At 37.1% G+C, this 24,641-nt stretch overlaps 1 protein-coding gene across 3 annotated transcripts in view; it reads right to left on the bottom strand.

The window, feature by feature from the left end:
- Positions 1 to 24,641, bottom strand: part of NYAP2 (neuronal tyrosine-phosphorylated phosphoinositide-3-kinase adaptor 2) — a 127,609-nt gene that overhangs the window by 40,873 nt on the left and 62,095 nt on the right. For all 3 annotated transcript variants that reach the window (XM_063442514.1, XM_063442516.1, XM_063442515.1), the window contains exons 3-4: positions 7,611 to 7,909; positions 656 to 1,747 (exon numbers count right to left, since the gene is read on the bottom strand). In XM_063442514.1, coding sequence (XP_063298584.1) covers positions 656 to 1,747; positions 7,611 to 7,909 — 1,391 coding nt within the window. The remainder of the gene's footprint in view (positions 1 to 655; positions 1,748 to 7,610; positions 7,910 to 24,641) is intronic.

The raw sequence follows: 24,641 nt of genomic DNA, 5'->3' as shown, positions 1-24,641 counted from the left end.
AAAAAACTTTAAAGTTTCAAAACCAAGCTGGTTAAACCACAAAGCCAATAGGGTTATTACTGGATGCAAAGATCCCACTGAACATTGCACATGATAGGCAGATCAAGACTCAAGCTGTCAAAGTCTCCACTCATGCACAACCTACATACACAGAAACATATTCATATTTTTCCTTTAACAAAATATTTAACTAATGTATCTGAAATTTTCCATGCCCTCTTCTATCAGTAAATCTGCCCAACAATCCTTATTAAATAAATGCAAATTTGCTGTTTAAAAGTTTTTTCCACAAACTACACTAACGTAAGAGTGGTTGGGTTGGTTTATTTTGTTCTATAAAATAGCAATCTACAACATTACCAGTTACCTATATATACACCAAATTGTCCCATACATGGTCACTGAATAATTATATGAAGATTCATAAAGATATTTTGTAAACGGCGTGTGTATGTTTTTTGTGTTGGTAGCTGTTAATAATAAATAATGACTATTTTGTAGTTCTGAACAATTACATACAATTATATAAACATGAGAGCCATTAAAAAGTTTGCAAACCTATGTGTTTAGAATTTCCTTCCCTATAGTGTACAAGCAAATTTTATTGAAATCAACTTAAATCTATATCAAAATGTGTACTACAAAAAAATCTTACTCTCAGAAGGTTCTTTAGAGCGTCTTCCACTGGAGGGCTTCCTAAGCAGGCTCCTTCCTGAGGTAAAGAGGCTAGATAATTCTTCGAGGGGACTTGTTGGTGTTCTGGAACGTGAGTTACTTTGAGATGAACTATATGTTGTAGATGCATTAACAGACTTTGATTCTTGCTGTGTGTTTCTGATTGTAGAATGAGGCACTGATGTAGAGTTTCTTGATAGACTTCCTGTATGCACAGAATCATAGGGTGGAGGTCTTTTGAGGCTTAAAGGAGTCAGTGACCTTCCCATGCTCACAGGAGATGGAGAAGCAGAATGGGATTTAGGATAACCATGCGGAGACTGTGTTCTGTACATGGTAGATGGATGTGGTGGTGAAGATGAATGTCCAGATGAAGTGCTTCCATGTGACACTGGTGACTGATCTTTTTCTGCTTTCTGATGTCCTGGAATATGTGATGGAAGAGATGGTGGTGAGGCACCAGCTTGCTGCTTGATATAAGACACATTTTCCAAAACAGGAAGTTTTGCAACCTCAAGTGGAGTCAAAGGAGATTCATCAGAATTTGGTGAACACTGTGCTGGTGCTGGCGGAAACACCAATAAAGGAGGCCTTTGAGAAAGTAGATTTGGAAAAGGAGGGGGAATGTCACAAACCTGGCCCTTTGGCGTTGATGGCACTGATGACTTGGTGAATTCTAAGTCAGGCACTGTAGGAGTAGCACACTGAGAAGAACAACTAACGTGATCTAAATCATAAAGACTTCTGGAATCTTGGACTACATCATCAAATATTGGGTATTTCATTTCTTCATACACTGCCTCACTTTGGTCTTCCTCATCTCTCTTAAAGTCTCTTATTATATTTCCCACCATTTCTATGTAAACCGGTTCTTCATCACCTGTGTCAAAAGCAGTGCTGCAGATGTGAGATGAAGAAGATTCTCTAAACAAAGCACTCTTCATGGAACCATGCTTTCTAATATACGTCTCATCAAATGATGTGCTCAGATGAGTGTTTGGATTTCTCTTCGGCTTGGGTGGTGGAATCTTCTTTGTATATTCATCACTATGTGGCCTCTGTTTTGCTGCCACTAAAAATAGGAAATAAAAATGCATTAATATTGGAATCATATCTAGCATTCTCCATGGATTATAGAGCATGACATTTTTTTAAATCTATATAAGATAAAATGTGAGTATCTATAGCATCTAATTCCCATTATTCTGTAAGCGTTGCGCACAACAGAAATAGAAACATGATCAGAATACTGAGCCATACCTATTTTTAGATTCCATTTGCCAGCACAGACTGGTTAACTTTAACCCCTTAAAGTGCGAGTCTTTTTTTTTTTATTTAAAAAAAGTAAATTCGAAGAACACCAAAGTGTACCTCATCCCCTGCACCTCCCCCACCCCTCCATCTCTCCCCCCCCCCCCCCCCCCCCACACACACACACATATTGTAAAGGGTTAAATAACCCTTTATTAACTTACACAATCTACATCGGTGCTGGGTTCCGGCATATCTCCTCCGACATCATCTGGTGGGGGACGTAATGCACATTGCCTCATAGCTTACTTATGGGGTTTTCTCCAACACTGGACATCCTCATGCAGAGGTAAGGACATCCAGCATCGTTTCACAGAGTCAAACTCCATGAAACTCCAGGAAGCACCTGTAGAGGCAGTTTAGAGCCCACTAGAGGCAGTCTTAGTACTGCAATGTTAACATTGCAGTTTCTCTATAATTTCAATGTTTTACATTGCAGGACTAAGGGGGACAGGGACACTGCACCCATACAAGAGATAAAGTGGTCTGGGTACCTATAATGTCCCTTAAATGAAAACCACAGAAGCCAGTATTCAAGCTAGAGATCTCTTTAAAATTTGTGTGCCCATTTATACTATTACACATAGGTCTACATGGGCTTTATTTATTTCAGGTTAAAATTGTAACGTATAAGAGAATATTATCCCCAATGGGTCAACCAACCAATGCTTACAACAACAAAATCAAGAGAAGCAAAAAGCCTATGCCGACAAAAGCCTGTTGCATGTGTGACCAAGACTTCTTCTTAGGAAAAAGTAATCTGTAGGTGTTCAGTAAATAAAACTCCCATGTATTGAATGGAAATTGATTGGAAATTGAGAAGATCTCCTCAAAATAAGTGAGTGCCAGATGACTACCCTTGTGCTGAGGAATAAGGGTTAACATAATGGCTGAGTTATTGGTGCTACACATCCACTCTATCCTTCCATTCACTGTGGATATTGGGTATAAAGGATAATATGAATAAAGATGGGATGCAAGCTTCCCATGCCCCCATGACTTAATATTGTCCCATCCCCAGTTTGTTTTACACAGTAGATCCATTGATACTGAAACCCCTCCAGAGGTATGCATTATGGAACTAATCAACAACCAGTACTTACATATATAATACATGATAGATTTAAAAAACAACAATTCTAATATTTATTGACCAAGTTCAAACTGTTTGATTTTGCATTTTTGCTAAAGTGCTTTATTTAAGTTGTTTTTTTTACTTGATCAATTTTACAATCACAGTAATGCTATGAAGTTCCTGTGTGGTGAATTAGCACAGAGCTTACTTCACTGCTGGGTGTTTTAACTACCTGGCTGAAACTCTTGATTGAAGAGTTTTTCCTTGATTTTGGAAATGTTTCAGCTCCTCCGAATCGTCTGTGAAGTGTTTTTGTTATTGTTTGTTTCAATTACCTGCTGATATAACAGTATGTTCTTCATAACCATTTAGCCTCTAAACTCTTAATATGCATAAAATCTCATTTGCAAGACGCTGCTAAATAGCATGTGGTAGACAGACTCGTACTGTGCGGAATTTCCATAGGTTTTCAAAAGTATTTGCTAATTACTCTCGGAAATAGCTTCTATTAGGGAATCTTCTCAAATGGACTTATTCTAGTTGGTGTTAATTGTTTTGCTAATATGATATTGTTACCAACCTGTACAATGCATCAAAATGTGATATTATGTAATTAAAGAGACATTATATGCACCATAACCACTACTGGTCACTGCAACAGTTATAGGGCTTGGTGGACTTGGACCTTTTAGTAAAGCCATTTTGAAGTAGCTGTGTCCAAATTTAGAAGGCTCATTCCCTATTTTGAACCCAAATCCCTCAATCCCCATTTTCTATCCTAATGTCCCTATTTTCTAAGAGCTTCATTTTGCTGGTGTCTGAGTGTATAACAGAGCTCCAAAGCAATAATGCTCACAATAATACATTTTTAAATTACAACAGATATGTTTAGAAATCAGTTTGTGTAAAAAGAAACATACATTTTAATTGCATAAATTGTTATCAGTAAGTCACCTAAAATTTCTCAGGACAGCCACGCGCTTGGCGTGAATTAGAGCGTCCCTCTTTGTCCATGTGAAATGATGGAAGGTATGATACACAGGGGCGTATTAGCCGCGAGGCAAACAAGGCATTTGCCTTGGGCGGCATTTTCCAGGGGGCGGCAAAAAACGCCGCCCCCAAATGCCCAAGGCAAATGTCTTGTTAGCCTTGCGGCTAACAGACATGCTGGGCTGGTTGCTGGGCGGCCGGCGAGGGAGCTCTTCCCCTGAGCTCTCTGCTCTGCTCCCTCGCGCGCCGCCCGCAGAGTGAGACTGGGAGCCGGAATATGACGTCATATTCCGGCTCCGCCTCCCAGCCTCACTCTGCGGGCGGCGCGCGAGGGAGCAGAGCAGAGAGCTCAGGGGAAGAGCTCCCTCGCCGGCCGCCCAGCCTGCCCGCCAGTGCCGTCCTGCAGCCACTGGACCACCAGGGAATGGGAGAACCCCCCCACCCCCAGCATTCCCAAAGGTAGGGAGGCGGGGGGGGGGAGTAAATAAAAAAAAAAATGTGTTAATGTGAGTGTGTGTGTCTCTGACTGTGTGTGTCTGATAGTGTGTGTGTGTCTGATAGTGTGTATGTGTGTGTCTGTTAGTGTGTGTGTCTGACTGTGTGTCTGACAGTGTGTGTCTGTTAGTGTGTGTGTCTCACTGTGTGTGTCTGTTAGTGTGTGTGTGTGTGTCCGACTGTGTGTGTTTGTTAGTGTGTGTGTCAGACTGTGCGTGTTTGTTAGTGTGTGTGTCCGACTGTGTGTGTTTGTTAGTGTGTGTGTCCGACTGTGTGTGTTTGTTAGTGTGTGTGTCTCACTGTGTGTGTCTGTTAGTGTGTGTGTGTGTGTGTCCGACTGTGTGTGTTTGTTAGTGTGTGTGTCAGACTGTGTGTGTTTGTTAGTGTGTGTGTTTGTTAGTGTGTGTGTCAGACTGTGTGTGTCTGTTAGTGTGTGTGTCTGTTAGTGTGTGTGTGTCCGACTGTGTGTGTTTGTTAGTGTGTGTGTCTGACTGTGTGTGTGTGTCCGACTGTGTGTGTTTGTTAGTGTGTGTGTGTCCGACTGTGTGTGTTTGTTAGTGTGTGTGTCTCACTGTGTGTGTCTGTTAGTGTGTGTGTGTCCGACTGTGTGTGTTTGTTAGTGTGTGTGTCCGACTGTGTGTGTTTGTTAGTGTGTGTGTGTGTATGTTAGTGTGTGTCTGACTGTGTGTGTGTTAGCTAGTGTATGCGTATCTCTCAGTGAATGTGTGTGTATTTAGAAGGCGGGGCAGGGGGGAAGGGTTGGGTGGGGGTGGCGCGCGCGGGAGGGGAGGGGGGGTGTCTGAGTTTTGTCCTGCCTAGGGCAGCACAAAACCAAGATACACCACTGATGATACATATGGCTAGTGTGAGCACATCCAACGCAAGGCTATAAGAGTTGGGCTGTAGCAAGGTTAGGCAGATATAAATCACTGTAACCTTTTCTGAACTCCCAAACTGCTGTTTTCTTTACGTCTAATCCCTTATTATAGCAGGGATGTCAGAAAGGGGCTTATTGGAATTCAGAGTATTTTTTGTGAAATGACTTTAAAATGGTTTGATGTAAAATGGAGGGACTGCATCCACCTACAGCCTCCTTAATAACCTGTAGTATTTAGACTGCTGATTAATAAATGGACCTAAACCATATTTATATTGACAAGTTAGTGAATATTTTTGCACCTACCATATTTAGTGATGTAACATCTTAAATTTTATCAACAACAAATATAATCAAATAAAGAAGTGAGACGAGTATTTTAAATGTGAGACTAATTATAGTACATCTAAAACGACAAATGTGTTTTGTTTGTTTAATTGTAATTGTTAATGGAACATTTTAGTGTTAGGAATAGAATGAGAATGTATTCCTCATGCTAAAGCTTTACCCTGCCTATTTCCCTTCCTGTGAGGGTTTAAAAGGTGAGTTTTATTTATTTTTACTGCCTCGCTGCACTGGCCATGCTGCAGCTGTTCAGCCTCCCTTAATGAGATCATTTAGATTGATGATCTCAGCCAATCGACTGCTCCCCCATAGAAAAGCACAGAGAGGCTAGGGCCCAAGGGCAGCAATCGCCACACAGCACCAATCAAATGCTTTCTTGGACAGAGAACCAAATCTGACTCTGTTCTTCAGGGCATGATCCTCTAGTGACTGTCAGAAAAACAACCACTAGAGGTGTGTTGAACCCTGCAATGAAAACATTGCAGATTGTACAAGACTGCAGTGCTTTACATTGCAGGGTTAAAATTAAATGGCCACAGTAGATCATGCCTTCAGTGGACCTTTAAGCCTTTTTTTTTTCCATTACATACTGTAAAAATGAAGTCACTGTCTTGTATGATCATTTCTGTTTCTGTACATGTCACTTTCAATATTTTTCTCCTTGTGGATATATTTTGTGTTTGGCAATCATATCCGTTCAATAGATTTTTTTAATTTAACAACCATATAAGCAAATTAAATCATAATTTTATTAATCACACTATTTTTGTAGGATATGTTCTAAACTAAATCATTATCTATCTCACATTAATATATTTGCATCTAGGTTTTAATGACCTGAACATTTCTCAAAATCTGTAGCTACTAAATTCACAATTTTACTTAAAATGCTGTAAAAATGATAACATTGAAATCTGGCAACTAGAACTTGGTGCAGAGAAGATTTGATTGTTATTTTAGTGGGTTGGTGCCATTGTATAACTTGATGGTCAAAATTCCTGCCAAGCTGACCGAATCTTATTCTTGCTGTATCTGACATCATTTACATTAAAAGGGTATCTAACTTTAATTTCAAATGTGTTTTTTATTAACTTGAAACATGCTTTTTGTCTTACAACTAAAAATGTGCAAAAAAAGCTGAATTTTTACTCGTTAAAAAAGTCCAATAATTTAAATTACAATGCTCTTCAGAAATGAAACTATGCAAATTCTTAAAAAATACTGTATGAATTAGTAATTTTGCTTCTTGTATAAAGAATTAAAAATACTTTGGTTTGTCAACTGATGCAAGAGCCGAATGGGAAGCATTGTGCATGAGTAAACAACTTTGCTTTTGAAAAAGTGTATTTGCTATATGTCGCTACAGATAACAAGCATACCATGTACGCCAAGTAGGAGAATAAATATAAAGCATGCATGTTCTTAATTGGTTCCCATCAGTCTCACACCCATTTTTACTTTATGGCAGATTTACATGTATAAAGAAATAACAGACAAAAATAACAGACAAAAACTGTTGTAATCAAATAACAAAATGACTGGAATCTGAAATAGGTTAACAGGGTTATTAACTAAAGTGAGAATTCAAAGTGAATTCAAAGTGAATTGCAAATTTAAGGTCAAAATATCCAAAATGGAAACATTCTCTAATTCAGTTATTATTCCAGCTGAGCTACTTTGGCCTTAAATTTAAAATTTGCTTAAAATCCTCACTTTAATGAATAACCTTGTAAGACTCTTCTATATCCAATATGGTCATTTTGCAACAGGGAATAAGGACTTAAATCAATGTCAATTGGAATGTGTGCGTGATATACATAACATCATATGACGATAACCTACCATCTGTCCTGTCTGTGAACTTTGGACTCTTGCCTAGTGTTCCAGTGTTAACAGTCTCAGATGAAATGCTCAGCTTGGTATTCGGATCTCGTTTTGGCTTTGGGGGTGGTTGTTTACGAGAACAACCACTGTCATCATCGGCTCCTCCAACAGAATGAAGTGACTGAGAACGCACAGAAAATCCGCTAGAACATGGATGCGGCAGCCTGTCTTGCGGTGCTGGCATGGTCATAAATCCCATACGGAAATGCTTATTAATGTAACTTGCCTCCGTTCCTCTTACCACTTCTCCACCTATTCTGTAAGAAAAAAAAAAAAGGAAAGAAGGGTAAAAAATGATGCTTATTTTATTACTTTTATTTTCAAATTAATCGTTAGTTCCTTATAGACCACATCCGGTAACTAAATTTCATTTAACCGTCTATTTATCACGCCAACATGCAATGCTATAGATATTCTCGATTAAATAAAGTGATTGTGTGCTTACATAAAAAAGATCTGCACCTAGTGAAGTTCAGGAAGACAAAACTCATGAAATACATAAAGCCATATATTATGCATACAAGGACAACTGTCCCATCAAAACAATTTATTCTCTATCCTTATTAAAGAGAGTGATCTGTGCCAGTTTTAAAGCCAATCAATGGCTTTGGACTTGCATTGCCAATTTATATATTCCACTACTATTCTAAATATGTCTGACAAGTAAAGATTTATAAGCACTTCATGAAATGACGGAGATTATAGAATGCAAGTTCTAACTGATAGTAGGTGCAGCCCACACTCTATTAAGATGTGACAGTGAAAAAGCTTGCATGTATAATACGATATCTATTACGTTTCATAAGATCAATTTAGAAGATTGTCATACAGAAAAGTTAATTAGTGCATATGGAAATGTAATATGAATATGAATTTGTAGCTTCAAAATGTCAGACTGGTTTGCTGCTGTGAAGGTTCTGGGGGAGATTTAAATACTTAAATGAGTATGATGATTCCATTTACTGAATTTCATGAACATTTTAAAGCACAAATAGCTAAAAGTATGTATTTCCAAGCCACAGATGTCATACTGTGCTTTCTGATCAAAGCACTTCAGTGCTTTGATTAAGAGCCTATGATTAAGTACTCCAAGTCTCTAAATCCGTAAAGCCAATGCTCTGTGCTCTGCCTCTCCGCTGCACTACTATTCTGGATTGGGTATAATACGGAAATACATCTTTAAACAAGAACATAGCACATCTTCTTTCAAACAACGCAGAGGTGGCTTGAGCTGAACACCAGTAGCTTCAATTCTTGTGTTCCAAACCTTGACAATGTTACTTTAGAGCTCATAAACTTAAATGCCGTTGGGATAGGCTGGGCTAATTGTTTTAAATTACCGAAAGAAGAGAAATCCAACAGTCAATCACTGGTTGACATTTGTATAAAAAAGTCCTCTGTGAATGCCTGAGGACTTTAGTCATTTGGCAACAATCACTGGTTAAAGGACCACTAACGGCATCCAGACCACTTCACCTCCAGTGATGTGGGTGCAATGACCCTTTAGGTTTAACACATGCAATCTAAAGAATTGGGTTTAGTAGATATGGCAATGTTAGGATTGAAGGGTTAGGCTGCTCCCCCTTCAGTTAATTGTTGCTCGTAGAGAGCTTTTGATTAGCACAGCACAGCTATTTGTCATGCATGCACAATAGCCTCCGAATGCTACCATATAGAAGATCTTTGGATTGGCTGAGATTTCAGCTTAAGAGGCAGGACCAGCAGCGCGGTTTCTGGCATGACGAGGGTTACAAGGTGAGTAAATCGCTTTTGTTATTGGATATGGGAGAGTGGGGGGGGGGGGGCAGACTGTTAAATATTTAGTAGAACACTATAGCGTTAGGAATACATGATTGTATTCCTAACACTATGGTGTGCCTTTAAAATGCTGTAAGTTGGGGTATGGTTTTATTGTAGACAGGACACACGGTCACTATGCCCAATCACTTCATAAAAGGTGTTGAACAATAAGAAGTTTACTTACCTTCCCAAAAATAGCTGTAGAAATTATTTAGCAAGACCAAAATATGGAAAACATAGAGAGAAATATCTGTACTTTACCATGTAAGAAAATATGCATACATATAAAATGATTGCCTTATGTGCTAATGAGTACCTAATGTATCAGAGAAAACACAGTCACAATGATTGTTCTCCCTAGTACTTTGTAATTCTCACTGCTTGAAATGCTAGAATATAGCACATTCCACTACAGGCAGGTACAAAGTGACATCATTTTTATAAATGAAGTATTGAGGACATACTTGAAAACGAGAGAAATCTCATTGCATCCTTCCTGCTAAAATATTTCATAAATAAATAAAATATTCCTGAAAATGTATTCAGGTTCAAAAATATAGCTTCAGATCAGATGAGTATTTGAAATAGCACGAGTAGATTATAGAATAAAGTGATATTAAAGTTGTATTTAGGAGTTATTTATTTAAATAGTAAAGTACCTTTTTAGAGGCTGATTTAAGAATTGAGAGCACAGCTTAAATACCCATAAATTGTTAAAACTTGTGAGATTCCAGGCATCTTCCAGAACTCTTTCTACACCTTAGTGAGACCAATCATATGCATGATCAAGATATGTTATTATTTTGCATTAAGACCAATTTCAATTTCTTTCAACGTGACAGTGAAACATGCTTATGTGGAAAGGATAAGGGCACTCCAGAGGTTAAATTTCAGGTAATTTTATTGTCACCAGAATGTGCAAAACAAAGTTTCGACCAGTGTGGTCTTTATCAAGCTGGTCTAAATGTTGTTTTGCACATTCTGATGACAATAAATTGCCTGAAATTTAACCTTTGCAGTGCCCTTATCCTTTCTTTTGAAGTATTGCATTTGGGATTTGGTGATGAACCTGGATCTGGCTGCACCCTGGTTCTAAGGTTGGAAGATTGAGTGCAGTTCCTGTGTTACGTTGAGTTAAACATGCTTTGTGATACAGTGATTGTTGTTTGCATGTTAATTTATTTACATCTAAGAGTTTAATTTACAAAAAAACGGATTTGGTGATGACAAAACTACCCCCCTCTAGCCCCACCCCCTTCTCACTGGGCCACTGTGATTAAAAAATTCTCGGGCCAAATTTCTTTTCCAGTACAGCCATGGTGGCAACATTCCATATAATTATCTACAGATTGGTCTCAAAGCGTGGAACATATGGCTACCCTATTTTGATTATAGCACACTGCACACTTTATAATCTATATACATCCAGAGGAGAGTGCTGTAAACTGGCGGTAGATGGATTATTTTATTGACTCTCCTCCTCTTATTTTTTGTTTTTTCGTTTTTGATAGAAGGGTTAAGCCCAGGATACATCTGGTAGTATCCTAAGATTTATCTTTGGAACCTTTCTTTTTGATTTTAAGTTGAAAAGTAACACTAAATGTTTTTTTTTTTATCTAAGGCAGGAAAATGGACACAGTTCAAAGTCATATTTTCATAGAAAGTGAATTTTGAATTTAAGGCTCAAATAGCTGAATTAGAGAATGGGAACAGCTAACTTAGACATTTTTTTCTAGTTTGGATATTTCGGTCTTACGTTTGAAATTCACATTCAATCCACTTTTAATTCTCACTTTAGTGAATTGGGACTTTGCTTTTGTATTCTCCCAGTTATACCTTTCTCTTTTGTAAAAAAATACTTTGATTTGCTTTGTAATCCTGTCGTGGCATGACTATCTTACTTCATTACTTTCTTATATATTCATATGTGTAAAATTACATTGACAGGTTAAGTCAGATAACCTGCAGCGTTTGGAAATGTTATACATTATATGCACAGGCTATTTCAGTTTGCCTTTACTTTAGTGTATCCTAAGGCAACCTGCAAAGTCCTTCAGTCCAAAGTCCTTCTGTTTGTTTCAGATCTCACAGCACTGGTATGCACAGCTATTTTGGGAAATCACATATTAAATCTGTCACTGTTCATAGACATCAGGGCAACAATATTTCCTCAGGTTCTAAGCTCCCAGCAAACACTATGGACCTTTTCAATGGCTTTCAAAAAGTTTGATAGATTACGGAAATACAAGAAAGCTGCACTTAGCTCTCCGGAACTTCAAAATGTTACATTGTTATTTAATGAAAGTGAGTTTCACATATTGGCCCACAATTGCTGAACAGGAAAATAGGTGACTTGAAGAATTTCCACAATTTGGCTACTTTGGTCTAAAATTTTCAACTCATTTTGAATTCCCAACAACTCAAACTTAAGCGAATAACGCTGAATTTTTTTTTGTTATTGTTGCTAAACATGCACAGGGCACTATTTTATATTTCTATACCTAGTAGAGTATCAACTGACAAGTGTTGTCATTTTGCAATATGATTTGGCTTGGTTATTAAAAGACGTGCCATTTTCGTGAAAGATCTTATTTGTTGTGGCACCCATATTCAAAGAACTGCCATCTCTCTAGCAGGAGGCTACAAGAAGTAATTAAAGGATGGCAATGCCTCTTAGCTTATGTCCTTCATAAAATAAAGGTCACAGCTAATTCAAATGAGTGACAATCTTCATTTTATCATATGCTAAGCGTGCGATGAAGCTGCCATGGATGTTTGAAGTTTACACTAATGCTTGGCTTTCACACAGTTTCTTTTTGTAAACCCATTTTCTTCCACCTCTGTGTGAAGGGGTGAGAGGAAATTATGTACCAGTTATGTGCATGCCAAGTGGCTTGTTTTTAGAGTCTGTGAATCGTTTATACTATATTACAATCCACAAACTTACCCAACTGAGTCAATCAGTGTGATAGTACCGTAGCGGTATCGGGTTAAAGGGATTTTCTACCCTTAAAGCAACTACAGTACATCTACAGGAAGTTGTTTTGAGGGCTGGCGTCTCTGGCGCTGATATAAATGAAGGTCTACGAATGTTTTGACACTAAAGAGGCTCTGGGCACTCACACACATAACGTTTTCCCTTCTGTGCTAGCCCACTATGAGCAGAGAATGTAATCATGGAGAAGTATTGGGCACCAGTGATTGGTTGAAAATGTCAGCTGATGCTCTCAGCCTATCACTAGCTGCCCATTGCAAGTACAGCCTTTTCAGACAAATTGATCTCACTTCCAAATATCATTTATTAAAATGCTACTCACTGTTTTTAAATTGCCAATGAATCCCTTTTGCTTACCACCAAGGTTGTTTTTTATTAACCATTGCAAATTATCTATAAGGAGAAGTTCAAGTTAAATTATAACACAACATAACAGAAATGTATACACTCACACTCCTACATTCTTCTAGTTAAAAAAAAAAAAAAGTAATGCATTATAGAACATGCTGCCTGTTAATTTATCATACAGTTCCAAAATAAGAAGTATCTCTCGTTTGACTGATTTCTTCATGGCCCTGCTGACTGACCCTAGTATCCCCGCAAAGTTTGATAATATTTGCATCCTTTTAATAATGTCACTGAATTCTAAGATTGCTTTGTCGTAGATGCATGCACTATATGTTTCTTCTGAAAACTAGGCTATTATACTTCTTCCTGCTTTAATTTTTAATAATATACGTTGGAAGATAATGTTTTCTGGCAAGGACTTGTCAGCAAACAGACAGCCTTATGGCGTTCTATAAAGAAAATAGGTCACATGCAATGTTTATATCACACGTGATCAATGAATGAAAACAAATTAAGACAGCATTCATTGTGTCTTGATTTGCAAACAATTGCCTGGAAATTCAAGACAGACGATGTTTGTACTTTTTCTGTAAACACACCTTTTAATGTGTGGCATCTTTTCATAAAACACATTAGTTAATACCTTCTTCAATATAGAATTGAGTTAATTTTTTTTGTGTTTTTTTTAATGAATCGCAGAGATTATTAAATACAATTTTTTTTTGATGCACTATACTACACTGTGTTACAGAAAACTTTTCTCTTCAATTTAATCTAATCTCTTAATGTATCTGAAGGCTTCTGTCAGACATTACAGATCTTTGCTCTAAGGTATACAAATTGAACATTCATGTGCACAGCTCAAACTGAACATTGCCCCCAGAAGATATTTTATTACAGTGTCGATAGGTAATGTTACTGTATTGGATCCCTTGAGTTTTGGTTGGTTATTAAAGCATGTATAAGTATTGCTTTAATGATCTGACTAGTACATTTTTGAACCTCTGGCTATCAGGACATTGTCACATGGCAAGGGAATCTACACATTCTCATAACTACTCAAATTATGGGTTACTGTCATGCTTTTGATCAGGTCAAGATAAGAGACTTACACCGGGGTTAACTTTAGGTTCTTTATTTGTAGACTTGGTTTGACATGGTTTGTCAAGAAAAACAATAAGTGTAGCAGGACTTAAAAGGAAGTGGAAATAATATAGACAAAGGGAGAAAGCAGAACATAAAAGCGAGATTATAGGTAAGAATTTGAGGGATAAAATAAAGAGTTTAGGCAATAAACCCCAGACAGGTTGTTAGTTATCAGGAAAACCTATAAGTGAGATTAAAATAAAAATGTTTGCATTGCATTGATCTCACACATGATCATTATTTTCATGTCACAATAAATACACAATAAATATACAATTATTAGTAAAAAAAATTAAAAAAATAAGTCATCGCTAAGCTGGAAAACATATTCTACTGAGATAAATGAAAGATTTTTTTCTCAATTTAGCTCTTAATTTCGCTAGAAAGAAAACGCTTCAACTTTGTAAATATCTTATTAGGAAATAACACAAGAAGAAGCCTTATAACTTATTATATTTCATTGTTTAAGGTCTATATTTGTATGGATGCAAATCAGATGTTTAAAAAAGCACTTTCCCCCACCTCTCCAAAATGAGTATTTCATAAAGATAGAATTCTTATGAACTACTCAGGTTAACTGTGTTGGAAGGGGATATTTTCTCTCAGCATTTTTCCTATGCTCGACAAAGCTCAATAAAAAGCTGGCTACCATGGTCAAGAACTATCATTTCCCCCAGCTGTCACCAGTGACAACTGTTTGGAAATTGGGCTTTTTGTTTGGTAAATTTAGAGTGCCTGTGGGATGCTCCAGATACGTCAGTGCTCTATTCTTTCACAGGGAGAGCATCAGGAAGAGGATGGTGATACCCATGAGGGACAGGTTCAAGTGAGTAAATCTCCCCTTTGCCTGCCACCCTCGGCCACAGGCCCGCGAATGTCAATGTTACCACCCCAGACAGACATATCCACTTTAAATATTTGTAAACCATAGAAATATAAAATAATACAATCTAAGTGTACTTTTGTTGGTCAGGAACAGAACCCGTGTTTATTACATTGTGTCTATGTGAAATTAGTTCTCACTTTATGAACTCTCACTTTATGAACTAGGCTTCGGAACCAATTAGTTCATAAAGTCGGGAACTACCTGTACCTACAATGAAAAAGTGAGTGATTTGTTTTTATTTGTGCACTATCTAATTTAATATGTAAAGCCTCCCGAACACAGCACTTTTGGGAAAAGATGGAATGATAGGTAATGCATAATCATACTGAATCGAAATCCTGAAGAAAATGTTTCAACACATTTTGAATTCATGTTGCGAAGAATCAAGATGAACTGTATATAAAAAGTGGACCCTACCTAATACCCGTTAGAAGTATCTTATAAAGTTCTTCAGTTTCTGTTCACTCAGATAGATAGAGCTGTTTCTGCAGCGCAGCCTTAGCCTTTACTCCCCTGATTGTGACGCACATAGTATGCACTTTCAGTATGTTTCATTTAAAAGTGTGTGTCTACTGCACTGTCAATTGTCTGCTACAACTTGCAGCAGCCTCCGGTGTATGATTAAAGTTCAATTAACAAAGCAGAACAGAAGAACATTAAAAATGTTATTTAATTGTTAATGTTATTTAATGCAATATTGACAGATTGAGCCAAAACAAGTATTGGTTGCTGTTTTACCTATCAATATCAATGATTAGGTATAGTTGGAAACCAAAATAAAACTATTGTTTTACCCACAAGATGTAGCTTAAAACAGCTAATAACTACAAGATTAACATTACAATAATGCATTACAATAATTTTACCTACTGAAAAAAAATTAATTGTATTAAAAAATCATATATACAGTTGTTTGTTTATTTTTACCTGTTTAGAGAAAGCCATGTTTTATTTATCTAGTTTCATAAACTAAAGTAATTAATGTAGCCTACTTTTATTTTAAAACTGCCAACGTATAAACTGCTAAAAATAGTTTCTGAATTTCATGAATATTAATGATATGCCCAAGGCTTTGGAAATTTGGGGAAAGCTCTCAATTGGATGTTACTGTGTTTACTTCTAAATAAATCTAGCAGTTGCCAGGTTTACTCTTTTGACATAGATACATTATAGTGCATATAATGAATAGGTTGGGCAAAGGCTCAGCATTTAGTTCATTTCTATAGAACATAGCAAGATATCATCTTGACGGCATAAGGGTATTTAATATTCCACTGTAAAATATTATCTGTTCGAAGAATAACATTTTAGAATCCTCATTAGTAAAACAATAATAATGTCATCAGTAATTAGTATTTTGTCTATTATTTCAGCAGTTCCTATAGAGGGGGCTCAAAATGTTCACTAATTACTAACTAGGGAGTATACAGTTAACCTTGGAGAGAGGAAATTCAGTTCTTGCAATTGAGTCATGGACCATTTTGCCTGTAAAGAAGGATTGTTTGATAGTAGCAATTTCTGTAACAGTGACTGCATTGCTGATATAAACTCACTGTGATCTGCTTATAAATTATGTACTACATGATCACAATTTTACCCAACATTTTGCATCACTTTGTAGAACCGAATATATTGAAAAGTACCATGCGTTGTATGGCAAAACAGATCAACTAGCCCAGAGGCTTACATTAAAAAAATCAAAACAGGTCTGAGATCCCCCCCCCCCTTTTACCTGCCAGCTAAAAACTACCACAACAATGTTGGGGGAGGTAAGGGCTGGTGTAGATTTATTTCCAGGGCTGGTTTTCATCCCCAGCCCTCTCCAAAGCCTTGAATGATCACTATTCAGGTATGTCATAATGACTACAAAAGAGTGAACATGTAGGCTTAAATAAAGTCACTTTCTTAGCATCTCCCAAGCTTACATACGATCACGTTTGCTTCCCTCTAATTTTATATACATTGCAAAAATGATAAACCATATACAGTGCAACTGTGAATAATATAATACCAATACATCATCATCATCATCATCAAGAAGTAGTGATGTCCCGAACTGTTCGCCAGGAACCGTTCGCTGGCGAACATAGCTTGTTCGTGGCGAACGCGGCGGGTGAACATATGTGATGGTCGATCCGCCGCCTATTCGTCATGGAGGTGGGAGGGTCTGCTGCTGATTGGCTGGAATGTGTCTGCTGACTGTGAGGTACAGGGTCAAAGTTTACTCAATGATGACGAATAGGGGGCGGACCGACCATCGCATAAGTTCGCCAGCCGCGTTCGCCACGAACAAGCTATGTTCGCCAGCGAACGGTTCCTGGCGAACAGTTCAGGACATCACTATCAAGAAGTATTACAGAATTTTTTACCACCTTATTTTAAATGTTACTTACAAACATTATAGGTCTGGATATACACTGTATCCAGACCCATAACTGAAAGGATTTAGACTAAAACTTAATTGAACTTTTACCTTGCCCTGCAGTCATGCTGTCTCTCAAAAAGCATTTTAGAAGGTTCCATAAAACATGGTTTCTGAAAGAGACTTGCTATTCTATTTTATGTGTATTAAGCTCTGTGAATAAATTTGGCAGTCCTCCAAATTTATCTCCGGGAAAATTAGGCTCTTAAGGCAGCTTATGGAAAAGCAGTTACTATTGCTGTAATTCTGACACTGCCTAGCAACAGGAAAGCTATCTGTTTCTCAGGGACACTGTCCTCACATCTCTCCACAAAGTCATTCCTACCACTGCAGTGCTATTAAAATGACTTTACTAATATAATGTTTAGTCTGCACACATATCACTGCAGTCCTTGTCCACTCCCACTGCCATAAATGTATAACATACATTCAAACAGCTTGCTCAGCTAAGCAAGACTAATGCAGGTCCAGTGGATGACTCTGCTGCCAAGCATCCATCATGGATTAAGGGAATAACAAATGAATGTCCAACCCTGTGCAAGTTGGGAAGATCTAAGGAGTACAATGGAGACTGAGTTAAAAGAGTAACATGTTTCTGTATATGGTGATTATTCTATGACACCACTTTATGAAGCTCAGATTTATTTTTATAATAATCTTTATGATAGTTTCTCTTTTTCTTATTTTTTTTTCAAAAGTTCAAAAGCATTATTAGATTAAATAATTGACTTCTCCGAGACCCCCATAAACCATTTGCTACCTGTTTCCATCTTTAATTGTTGCTAGGATTTTATGTCACATGGTCATATGAGGTTATGGTGAAGTTCTGAGAAAGCTTCCTTCACATGACTACGAGGTATGACATGAGGCCATCCTCACATTCTAGGGAATGCTGGCATTCCATTGGTACTTGATACTTAGTTAGGACAGAGAAAAAAAATGATTTTACATTCTGAAAGAGGTTATTTAAGGCAGAGGATCAACAAATGTTTATGGGATTGTGAGGGAGAGATAGAGAATGATATCTGTTGGGTAAAGTGAACAAATTATTTTTGGGAGGAAGAACAAGGGGCAGTAGAATTATTTCAGGTGGATTACAGGGAAGAAAATGTAGATAATGCATGGGGTACAATTAAACTCAATGGCAACTTAAAGGAAATAAAATACCATTGCATCCTATATTTTGTACAGCATGCACTGAAATGTTTAAAAAAAATAAACTGAGATAAACGTAAGTGGCTAGTTAACTACATTTTTTTTAATGGTTCTTTGAAATATGCATGATATGATGTCAACTGAAATAGTCTGAAATTACAAGTAAAAGATGGTAGAATACTTATGTGGTTATATGACTGTGAGATTATAAAGAAGTTTTAATTATTTAGCCTAACACACTGTAGACCTGTGCTATTTTTATACAGAATGGAAAGCATTAATATGGACTATATTTGAACAAATCGTACGAGTACGAAAAAAAACAAGCTCTCTTACTCTACTCAACGTGAAATACTGCTGCTGAACCATTTCTTAATCTGCTTTCCCACCTAATCTTTTATGGACTCACTCATCCACATCTGCCTGATCAACCTACTTTTAAGAAGCGGAAAGGGTGGGACTGGGTGTAAGGGAAGAAAAAATGGGAATAAAAGGAGACTGTCAGTGGAGGAAAAAGAATTCGAGAAAATAAAAACCTTGAAAAGAGAAAAAAATAATAAATGAATGTTAGGTCACTGTTATAATGAAAAAAACTGCATGGCCCTATAGTATATGTGGTCTATCAATCTCTTTCGAGATCTGGCAGTATTGTTTTTTATCTCCTGTACTCAAATGGATAACATCAGTTAACGTTCTCACAAAATGTACCTAGCAAGAACAAACACTATTGAGGATTGGGCTAGATAGTAGAGACACAAAACAAATTAAAGAAAGAAGCTCAATTGTAAAAAATATATATTTGTTTACTTTAATAAAAGTAAAATTGATTGAACATTTTCTCCAGTAAGACTTGCGAGCATAGCCAATCACAAACCAACACAGAATACCTCAAGTGGTGGTGGGCCCAGCCAATCACCTTACTCTTAACTTAACCTCCGGGTAATTCCCACCAAGATACTTATGTATTCCCTGAAATATTTAGCAAGTCATGTTACCTAGCACAGGCACACCAGGGCTGTCCAACCTGCGGCCCCCTAGATGTTGCTGAACTACAACTCCCATGATACCCTGGCTATCTTTTTAATTGAAAGAATCATGGGAGTTGTAGTTCAGCAACATCTGGAGGGCTGCAGGTTGGACAGCCCTGGTGTACATAATGCTGTTATATTTTGTATGTTCAATTATCATGATCTTCATAACAATGGTTATATAGTGGGCATTTTTATTGATTTCAATAAATATTTCAAGATTGTATACACAGGGGTTACGTTAGTTGTAGAAACCAGAGCTTTGTGAATCGTTACAAAATGACTTGCATTAGAATATGTGGCACATACATCTAAACAGTTTACAAGAAAAGTAAAATGTCTCCAGACATACTCTTCAGTCCAAAGTAACTTTATTTGGATTACAATTTAATAATTTTCAATGCTATCCCAAACTTTTGTATGTATCTATTATTTGTTGCTTGGGTTCCCAAATGCACTTTGATATAAATGATATTGGGGGCATAATACATAATCTACAACTGGACTTGGATGCCCCAGTGACCTTTAGTAAATTGGCAGCCTTTACATTATTGATCCTGTGTTGTTTTTCTGTTCCTTTTCTCATGCAATTTCCCATTACATATATCGATTTGCATTGTGTTATGAGTCACTGCTGATGTACCAAGGGCTTAGAGGATGGTAAAGTCACACCACCTTTACTGCTGGTTTAACACTTTAGGCCGTGAAGGGACTAGTAAATAAGTGTGTTTATGATGTTGCATAATATAAATATTCCAGGAGTTACCCTACATTCTCTAGGTAAACAAGTTGACTGTTGTCAGTAAATCAAAATATAGGAGAGACAAGTAATGTTTAGTCCTACCCACTCCTTAAAGGTATATTGCAAGCACGCACCAGGCACAAACACAACAAATACATTTGAGAATTTTTGGGCTCATGTTGTCTTTTACATTACATCCAAATATCCATAGTTTGTGCAGCAATTATTAAGCCCAAGATAGCTTTCACTATTATGGCTGTTACACAGCCAGTGGATGATGATGTAACTTGTTATTTCCCTTTTGCTGAATACAGCCGAACAGCTTCGATCCGATTCATCCCCATAAAAAGCAGTAAAACTAACCAACATAACGGAAACAGGCTGTCAATGCTCACTACTGTCAATGCCAATGCTGTCAATGCTCAACTTGCAGGGTGATGCTAGCTGATTTGATTGCTATGTGAACAAACACCAACCATTCTAGTGAGAGTGGTCTAGGGTTTGTCTGACAACTGATTCTGACCAAAGATCACTCAAAATGAATGCTTAGGAGAAGTGGATAGTAATAAAATCAAACTATAATAATAAAAAAATCAATACAGGTGAATAAGGAAAAGTATGAAAACATAAAAAATAAATGCCTCAAGTACCTAAATAGTAATTGGTGTAATTTTTTTTAACTGTTTTTGCCTTTCCTAATGACCCCTTTCCTCTTTTACACACCAGCCCAGGTATTCATACACCCTCTTAACCACTCACTGACTACTAAAAACATTTTATGTATTATAACATGCTTTTAAAACACTCATCGGGAGGAAAAGTTCACAAAACCCTGTATGCTCCTGAACTGCCAACTCTGTCAATTATCTATAATTGCCTGATCGAGTTCACTTGCTCGAGAAACCATCTTTAAAAAATATTCAGTCTGGAGTTCAACCTCTTTTCGATATTGAAACAATCAATGTCTTTTTAGATATGGTATCTAATGTTCAACTTTCTCCTGAAATACTCATTGTCTTCTCTGCCGCCATGGTATACTGGTCATTACCGATTTCTTTTTAGGCAATCAAATTGTGAAACAACTTTGCCTTAGGGTAATAGCTTCCTGATCCAAGGATTAATCTGACTGCCATTCTGGGGTCAAGAAGGAATTTTTTTTCCTAGTTTGTTGCAAAATTGGAAGTGCTTCAAACTGGGGGTTTTTGCTTTTTTTGGATCAACCGCAAAAAACAAATGTGAGGAAAGCTGAACTTGATGGACACATGTCTCTTTTCAGCCTATGTAACTATGTACAACTATGTAAATATACTTCCATCTTTCCTGCCCGAAAATTTTTTTTCTGTCTACTTCAGTAATAAATAAACTTTTCAAATGATTCAAATTTGCTAGAAAAACATTCCAAAAATCCGCAAAAAGTTCCCATAGACATAGACTTTAAAGGTGATCGATGTGGATAAATCCTTTAGAAAGTTTTTTTCAAACAGATTAGAATCATTTTGAAAGCTTTTTAAATTGAACCTTATGTTCTATACTGCTCTTGTAGGTCAGACAATTGCTGAACATATTGGTTTTGCAAGATTGCTAGACTGTGTTTTTTATTTTGCATGAAATAGTCAAACTGACTAAAAATTAGGTAGCCTGGTATACTTTTGACTGTGTATCTGTATATTAAGCAACTACAGTGCATTTTGTCTACAGAGGGTACTTAAATGATATTTTATAATCAGTAAAAACTAGGAAGTACAAGATGTTAGGAATATGGAAGCATGGGGTTTGCATTTTTGATGACCACTTTTAAAATGAATATTACACCATTGTAAATTCAGCTTAATCAGCCGTTTCAAAAGATATGTACCACAAATGGGTTTGTTACCACTTTCACTTGCAGAATGAACTCTTAATGCAGCACACCGCTTTAAATGTATCCATAGCAACAAGAGGGTGAATACATAACAAAGTAAGACTTTGTAGTTCTGTTTCAGGAATATCTTTCCCATGTGGCTTGGCATTTATCGTTTTCAGCAAATTTTTAAAAGATTTCCCCTTCACGGGTTCTTGAATATTTAACGTCAATGTTAACTATCATCATTGATATTTAATTATTGTGCACCTTCAAAAATGGACATGCTACATAATGCAAGTCATTAGCAGAAACATCAAATAATCCTTCATAATTCATATCAATCATCTGGAGACCTGACCTGCTTCCAATAGTCAGCAAACTAACACTATCCTACCAATGCCCTACATCTTACTGAGATTACAGAAGGCACAAAGAGCACTAATAACATGTATGCAGATTGCATGACAGTGTATTTAAACAAAAATACAAACTACAGAAGAAGAGATACATGTGTTACTATATTTGCCAGAACTATATAGTTTGTAAACTGAAATGCTAAAAAGCCATTATGTTATTTATCTGTAGCATTTTAAAGGTATATGGTTGACGTGAATTTAATATGTCACAGTTCCTTTCCACTAAATTATTCAACTGATGTTACATTTAAGACCAAAATAACGGAAGTGGAAAAATTACCAATTTAGTGAATACAGTGAGGGGGGAAAAGTATTTGATCCCCTGCTGATTTTGAACATTTTCCCACTGACAAAGAAATGGTCAGTTTATAATTGTAATGGTAGGTGTATTTTTACAGTGAGAGACAGAATGATAAAAGAAAATCCAGAAAAACACATGTCAAAAAAGTTATACATAGATTTGCATGTCAATTAGTGAAATAAGTATTTGAACCAGAATTATAATTCTCCCTTTTAAAGGGAGTGCTCCTATTATCAGCTCGTTGCCTGTATAAAAGACACCTGTCCACAGAAGCAATCAATGAATCAGATTCCAAACTCTCCACCATGACCAAGACCAAAGAGCTGCCCAAGAATGTCAGGGACAATATTGTAGACCTACACAAAGCTGGAATGGGCCAAAAGACCAACCAAGCAGCTTGGTGAGAAGGTGACAAAAGTTGGTGCAATCATTCGTAAATGGAAGAAACACAAAATAACTGTCAGTCTCCCTCGGTCTGGTGCTCCATGAAAGATCTCACCTCGTGGAGTTTCAATGATCAATAAAATGGTGAGGAATCAGCCCAGAACTACACGGGAGGATCTTGTTAATGATCTCAAGGCAGCTGGGACCATAGTCACCAAGAAAACAATTGGTAACCTACTACGATGTGAAGGACTGAAATCCTGCAGCCCCGCAAGGTCCCCCTGCTCAAGAAAGCACATGTCCAGGCCCGTCTGAAATTTGCCAATGAACATCTAAATGATTCAGAGGAGAGCTTGGTGAAAGTGTTGTGGTCAGATGAGACCAAAATTAAGCTCTTTGGCATCAACTTAACTAGCTATGTTTGGAGGAGGAGGAATGCTGCCTATGAACAGAAGAACACCATCCCCACCATCAAACATGGAGGTGGAAACATTATGCTTTGGGGTGTTTTTCTGCTAAGGGGACAACTGCACCACATCAAAGGGACAATGGACAAATCTTGGGTGAGAACCTCCTTCCATCAGCCAGGGCATTAAAAATGTGTTGAGTATGGGTATTCCAGCATGACAATGACCCAAAACACACAGCCAAGGCAACGAAGGAGTGGCTCAAGAAGAAGCACATTAAGGTCCTGGAGTGGCCTAGCCATTCTCCAGACCTTAATCCCATAGAAAATCTGTGGAGGGAGCTAAGGTTCGAGTTGCCAAATGTCAGCCTCTAAACCTTAATGACTTGGGGAGGATCTGCAAAGAGGAGTGGGACAAAATCCCTCCTAACATGTGTGCAAACCTGGTGGCCAACTACAAGTAACGTCTGTGATTGCCAACAAGGGTTTTGCTACCAAGTACTAAGTCGAAGGGGTCAAATACTTGTTTCACTCATTGACATGCAAATCAATTAATAACTTTTTTGACATGCGGTTTTCTGGATTTTTTTGTTACAGCTTAATGTAGTAATGTACTAGTTCTGGTGTGTATAGTGTGTCGGTGCAGGCTGTTCAACTCAACTTTGCAACTATTATATAAATTTGTTTTAAATGTTTAAACCCCAATAATATCTATCACTAGGGTATATTTGTTTAATGTAGGCACAAGTAAACATAATATAACAAATTATCTTAAAGAAGTTCCCCTTTAAGCAGTGGATGAGACCAGGGCTGTGTCACATGTTCCATCAATATGTTTTGTACTGCACACAGATTTGATTGCATGTGTGTAATTAAATTATATTACATTAAATTATCTTTTTTAAATTGAAAGATTAATGGATACACTATGTTTTCCTCATAAATGTTGAGGTTTTTGTTCTAATATGTTTTTAGGGTGTATAATGATTGAAAAAAATATATTTTTTTCCTTTTTCCTGAAAATTAACTATTTTTTTTAATTTATTTTCCATTTTGTGTGTGAATAATTTAATGGCTAAGCCTCCTTGGAGTTAAAGTAAATAGATTAATAAAACGT

This window comes from Pelobates fuscus, chromosome 2, assembly GCF_036172605.1.
Source record: "Pelobates fuscus isolate aPelFus1 chromosome 2, aPelFus1.pri, whole genome shotgun sequence".
Lineage (NCBI taxonomy): Eukaryota > Metazoa > Chordata > Amphibia > Anura > Pelobatidae > Pelobates > Pelobates fuscus.
This window is presented reverse-complemented; position numbering and strand designations above follow the sequence as displayed.